The sequence below is a fragment of the Pyrus communis genome, chromosome 9 (assembly GCF_963583255.1).
Source record: "Pyrus communis chromosome 9, drPyrComm1.1, whole genome shotgun sequence".
In the NCBI taxonomy this organism is placed as follows: Eukaryota; Viridiplantae; Streptophyta; class Magnoliopsida; order Rosales; family Rosaceae; genus Pyrus; species Pyrus communis.
This window is the reverse complement of record NC_084811.1, coordinates 12,514,336-12,520,645: the sequence shown is the minus strand read 5'-3', so window position 1 is coordinate 12,520,645 and position 6,310 is coordinate 12,514,336. Positions and strand designations below refer to the sequence as shown.

At 38.0% G+C, this 6,310-nt stretch overlaps 1 protein-coding gene across 1 annotated transcript; it reads right to left on the bottom strand.

Moving 5' to 3' along the window:
• Positions 1-656: 656 nt before the first annotated feature.
• On the bottom strand, positions 657-3,823 carry LOC137746162 (probable glycosyltransferase At5g03795). The gene is made up of 4 exons (XM_068486246.1): positions 3,320-3,823; positions 2,358-2,566; positions 1,795-2,143; positions 657-1,697 (listed from the first exon to the last, which is right to left on the bottom strand). Exons 1-4 carry the CDS (start codon positions 3,719-3,721, stop codon positions 1,029-1,031), a joined length of 1,629 nt encoding a protein of 542 aa, XP_068342347.1. The 5' UTR covers positions 3,722-3,823; the 3' UTR covers positions 657-1,028.
• Between the last annotated feature and the right edge of the window lie 2,487 nt (positions 3,824-6,310).

The window sequence follows — 6,310 nt, the reverse complement described above, 5'->3', positions numbered from 1 at the left end:
TCGGCCTTGATTGTCTCTATTAGCCTGCCCGCTGGCTAAGCCGCTACATAACACTTTTTTGGTACTCTGGTAATGTTTGCCTCTATGGGACTATGAACCAACGTCGTAGTACTGATGTATAACTCCCCAATACTGCATTGGGTTTCAAGTATAAGAAGTCATACTGTCTGAACACTAATTGATAGCTCTAGATACTGGACAGCGTCATGAAAAAGCTCACTCTCAGGTAAAAAAGTCAGTCAGCCCATGTGGGCTGTCTTAAATTGTGTTTTTAGCTCGAGTGAAAGCAGCGAGCAATTCTAGTGAGACAACTGCACTAGTCAAAAAGTATAAGAAGTGAGATATAAAGAGCATGTGTGCTACATAAATTACAAGATTGAGACATATAATACAAGATTGACAAGCAAAGCAGATGGTGACCCGGTTCAGCCTCGCTACACAAAAAGGTAAAGGGTTCAGATGAGAGTAATTGAGTGCATGTCGTCCCGGTTACTGTCAATCTAGCATAGGCAACCTTTTCCTCCCGAAAAACAACTAAGTCCAGACCTCAAGACTCTCCCTCCTATCTTAACTTATTTCCTTCCCCATCGCTCTCCTGTGGGATTGTTATTAACTTAGTAATTCAGTATTCAATAAAATCAAGTTTAGACAAAATGTAAATTAAAATTTACTTGTTTATTGATGTAGGAAAAACATGGGAGTCAACTATTGTTGATACAATTTAGAGTAAAGAAACAATTCAAAATCAGGCCTGCTTCAGGATGGGAAATCAATATGGCATTGGTATGCAAGCATATCTTCGGAACTTTTGGGGTTGTGCTCCTTGAGCAACTTTCTTTCAAGGAGTCACACTATTATTCTCTTATGACCATTCTTGGTGTAATAATGGGAGACATCTAACCACTTGGACTCGTAGGTGACGTCAGGATATTGTTTGTCCAGAGTTAGGAGACTACTACCGGGAAAGCGTACATATGAGGAAGAATACAATTAAACCGTATAGAATGGAGGATCAAACTCAAAACGGCTTATTGATCATCATGTACTCTTACATTCAATCTTCTAAGCCATATAGAATGGAGGATCATGTGAAAAACGTCGAATCGCTTCGGCGGAGAATTGACCTCAAAATGTTTCCTTACTTGCAACACTCTCCTCTGCATTCTCACGTACTGCCTTGATGATATTCTCGTTAGTATTTTCTTCAAATTGGGAATGTCACTTACCGAAACCTCGACGGAGAATGACTTCCAATTCAAAATATCGCTGAATGGGGGCACGTAATGGTCTGAGATGAGCACCGGGACGCATCCGGTGTAAATTGCCTCCACCACCCTTGGGCTTGCAACTTCATACCCGCTTGGGCAAAGGCAGAACCTGCTTTGTCGCATCAAGTCATAGTACGAAGCACCCTTTGGAAGGTACTGATGGACTCTCATGTCTGGATCCTTGTTCTCCCAATGCTCTAGCAGAATAGGCCTAATAGGACCGTGAACTCCTCCAGCAAAGAAAGCGAGGTTCGAGCGTAGCCTTGGAGAAGGCCCACCAAGGAATCCGTGAGTGTCGCCTGTTTGAAGATTGATTTCTGGAAAGGACACATCCCTTGACGGGTTGAACCCTTCTGAGGTATTGGCATTGCATAAGGCACGAATGGAGTTTTTGCGAAGATGGGGATTGGAATTTGAAGTTTCAGGCCCCTAGAATCCAAGTAATCAAAATTAGAACATATTCATGAAATATGGGATTTTATTGCAATGCGATAGTAAAGGATATAAGGTGGTAAGAGAACCATACCCAATCATGGCAAGCAAGCATAAAATGGTCAGCTCCAAGGCTTCGGTTCCAGTAGGGATATTTTTCAGAGACAATATTGACATAATCTCTCACTGTTTGTCTAATTGGACCGAAGTCATGTGAGTCGCGCACATAGACAAAACGGACCAACATTGTCACGCTGAAGGATAGAAAATAAACATGTGCTTTCTCCGGATCTCGAGTCCGAAATTGTTTATTCACCTCAATTTCATGTATAAAGTTCCCCTCCATGGAGTATATACTCTTGCAAGGGCCATTATGAAACAATGGGGGTTCACCTTCTGCATAAACAAAGACCTTGAACTTTTCTTCCATTTCCAAATAGCTCCTGCAATTTGAAATGGGAAGTGCCACTGAGATAACATGTCCAAAATAATAGCAATGATCATACCATTATATAATTTGTGCTACATCTTTAGGTAGCAAATTTATTCCATAACATGATGAAATTTTGAACCAACGAAATACCAAATTGACCTTCTGAATTGTAACTTGCAAATTGAAACTAATTCATTATAAACATTATTGAAGTAGGTACGTACCTGTGAAAGGCATTAGCATTCCAATACATTGGACCATTAGGAATGTAATCGACATCATGTGTTTGATTTCCAAATTTAGCTTCTCTTATGGCAGCTCGAGCTCTTCTAAGGCGGGCCTCCAGCCACCCTAAATTTGTATTCTTTCTTTGTCGTTTTTCCATGATAGAAGCATGAGTTTCATTCCTCGAGTCGTCTCCCTTTGTCACATTCTGTAAAAATAAAAATAAAAAATAAAAATCAATTGTCAGATTGACTAACACGCAACTCTTACTCAAATCAATAAATAATCAACACTCTTTCAATTAAAATCTGGAGAAGAATCAAATTGTTGCTTAGATAGAGCATGTGACACATTAATAAGTTTGGAACATATACCAGTTACACACATATGGTGCATATTACCTGGGACAATATTTAATTAGTAGATGCAAAAGCACACAGAGTGCAGCATAGGGATTAAGCACCTAATTAATTCTTTTCCATTTTTTTTTTTTACTATTTTAATCTCAATTACTTCATTCCCAAAAATACCAGAGGTGATGAGGAATAGGGACATTAACTGTGACAGCAAGATTTTTATTACATAATACCGACCGCAACTATATTATTTTTCCTCTATGAAAAAAACGTGTAGTAAATTTAATAAAATTTTGGTGTCAAAGATTATTTTCTTAGACTTGTGGGTCAACAGATCAGCCACCCAAAAATTACAGAACAGAAAGTATGGAACAATTCTTTTACTTCAAAAGAAATAAATAAAATCTAGGTTCTTATTTATTTTTTATTTTTTTTATTTTTTTGTGATTTAATTTGTTAAGAGCTTAATTAATTTAACTTTCCCACCCGATAAGCATAAAAAAGGTGGCAAGAACAAGCAAGCAATTAAAAATAATCCAAAAAAATTTAAAGCATGAAATATAGGAAAAGAAATTTAACATGCATGAAAAGGATGAAGGACTTACGGGTTGTTGAAGAGTTGGCAAGGCTTCTGCTTCATCTTCAATGGCGATCGGAGGCGACGAGGATTGATTTTGTACGGAGTCATCGGAGTGAGCTTCTTCTATGCTGTGCATATCGAGAACAGCCACCGTCGATCTCAACCCCAAAACGTCGTCATTCGAATCACTACTACCACCACTACTAGGACTAGTAACAGTTAAATTTAAACTAGGAGAAGCAGAGGGGGAGATAATAACCCAATTGGAGGTGTTCGGACCCAGCACAGAAATCAACCCGAAAACCACAACCAGCGGAACCAAAAACAATAGAACCGCAATCGACGAGGAGGACGACCACCATGCATGCTGATGAGAGCTGCTGGAATTACTAATCGCAGCCAGTTTTTTACTACTTGTCCCCATCATCCAGAGAGCTAGACAGACAGCTAGAGAGCTCTAGCTTTCTGTTTCGTTGCTGAGAAAAGGGAGAGAGATTTTGGATGGTTTTAGAGAGAGAGAGAGAGAGAGGGACAGTTTAGCATTTGGTAATAGATGGTTCCGCCATCACGCCAAGCGTCCTCATATTCTTCCCTCTACTTCCGAGTTTCTCATGTAACTTTTCTCTTTTCCGATTCTGCCCCAACTTTTTTTTTTTTCCTTTTTTTTTCTTTTTTGGCTGGCTAATAATATTCTTTTTTTTTTTTTATTACCAACCACCGATAACACCCTAACTTTATTTAATTTCCAGCAATTAATTCTGCCACCTTTCGCAGCACAATTACAACACTTGCAGTTTGCTTGCCGCACCCGCGAGGCACAAAATTTACTAGATCGGTGCTGATGAAGAATTCTCCGACGCTCAAGTCGTGCAGCTCTCAAAGCAGTATGTTTATAGTGGTGTGAAATTGTTGAATGCCTTGGTTGTGGTACGTAGGAAAGGTATATATAGTGGTATGAAGGGTCCTTGTTTAATTAGGAATTGTAAACATGCTTGTTTGAAATTAACTGTAGTAAAATCAAGAGGAAACCTTAGCTTAGTAGGTTAATCGTTTCATACTTAACCTTTTTGGCTCTCGATCTTTCCCAAATGCAATTGGATTTGATCCGAAATTGTTAAGTTTCACGTGATTTACATCATATAACTTTCATGTATACCCTTAACAGTTATGAATTAGGAAGATTTATCTAATACAAGTCATTTATAAACTAACCAAACGCAAATTTAAGGATATAGAAATATTGGAAACTAGTAAACGAAATTATTAAAACTTTACTTATTTTTGGCCATATTTTTTATGTTTACCTACTCCAAAAAGGAATATTAGGACATAAACACATAATAACACACGTAATACTATTTTATGTTATGAAATGCATGTGTGTATTCATGTTTTTGGATTGTCATAAGTGAGAATAACTTATATGAAACGAGTTCACTATTATTGTGAGATCTCAATTTAATAATTTTGTTTAACAAATGATATTATTTATACTAAGGGGGTGAGGGAGTGGGCTAAGTCTAACAATAAGCTAACAATTATCTACACTTTGTTTTGTGCAAATTGTCTCTACATAATCTTGGTCATAGTATTATTGAATCGAAACGACACATCTGTTTAATGTAAGTTAATTTGGTGACAAAAGCATTAATACATATGGTAACTATAAAACAAAATAAAAGAAAAGACCAGGGACCAACCAAGTAATTTGGCCTATAATATTGATCTTGCAAATGTGTAACAATGACCTTTGACGTACTTTTGTTTCGTCGGGTAGGCAATGAGAGCACGCCAAGTCAATCTGTGGTGCTGATCCTGATTCCCAAAGCCAAATTTGGCCAAAGCGCAACCGCATGGAATCGACGTAAGCTTTAACTTGTACATTAGTGAAGAACACGACACCGTTCCCTAGTTGTCGTCCCCCGTGTCTGGTTGCTAATTAATTTAGTCGGCCAAAAACCCGCATTTTCTGTTGCTTTGTTGCTACTCGTCATGTATAATGGATAGACGACGAAAGTGCATTCCAATGAATAAAAGCTTTTTTTTTAGTAAAAGTGTTTTTTAGTCCTAAAACACTAGTAGGAAAAACTATTTGCACGACAAAGAAAAATCCATTGCTCAAGGGCGTTTTGCACAACAAAAAATATATATTCGTCGATCGCGCAAGATTGATGTACTTTGCATGAGGGAGAACTTTGTCGCTTAATAAAGTTTGCACAATGAAAAAAAGATGCTCGTCAGGCAAAGTTAGTAAGAAAACTGCGGGTAATTTTTCTTTTTTGGCGAGAAGATAAATGCAGGACGAAGCTTTTCCCGCGGCTACCTTGGGCGACAAAGGCATCATCAAGCAAAGTGCATTTAGTTTTTGGGTCAAAGCATTCAACACTTGGTAATCAGCAGAACAATTGTGCGACAAAGGCTTCGTCGTGCAAAGTCCAGTCAGTTTTTGAGTCAAAGCATTCAATGCATATGGATCAGAAGAATCAATATTGTATTTAGTGTAGAGGTTTGCATGACAAAGGCTTCGTCTCGCAAAGTGTCTAACCTTCCTATAAATATGCACTTATGCTCTCCTTATTCTTCACAATTCTCTTTGTGCTCGAATGGAGAATAAAAACCGAGAGCAGGGCATGCCCTCCGGGCCCTATGATATGAGCCAATATGTGGAGTTTGTGTATGCGATTGATGTAGCAATGTGGAATGTGGACTAATTGTCCTACTGCTGAGTGGCGTTCTTGGAAATATGTGCTCGAGAATGCAAAGAAAGTGGTGATGGATCAATTATCAATAAGTGTGACAAAAGTTGAAAATATATAGTTTTGTTAAATTTTTTGTTATATGTTGGAATTAATTATTTGCATTTATGTGTAACAATGTATCTATACTCTTGACAAAACGAATGAATAGTTGATGAAGTTGATGGATGAGGCATTGAAGGGGATTTACAAGCAATGGCGTTATACCATGGAGCAGAATGGAGGACTATCGAAACAGTGGTTTTAAATTTATGTTTTTT

Bases quoted from the DNA above. Each gene is read 5' to 3' on its own strand.
- LOC137746162 (XM_068486246.1), bottom strand. From the start codon at position 3,721: ATGATGGGGACAAGTAGTAAAAAACTGGCTGCGATTAGTAATTCCAGC. The intron at 2,144-2,357 runs GTACGTACCTAC...TTCAAATTGCAG, and splicing joins AATGCTAATGCCTTTCACAG to GAGCTATTTGGAAATGGAAG. The intron at 1,698-1,794 runs GTATGGTTCTCT...CTTGGATTCTAG, and splicing joins TGCTTGCTTGCCATGATTGG to GGGCCTGAAACTTCAAATTC.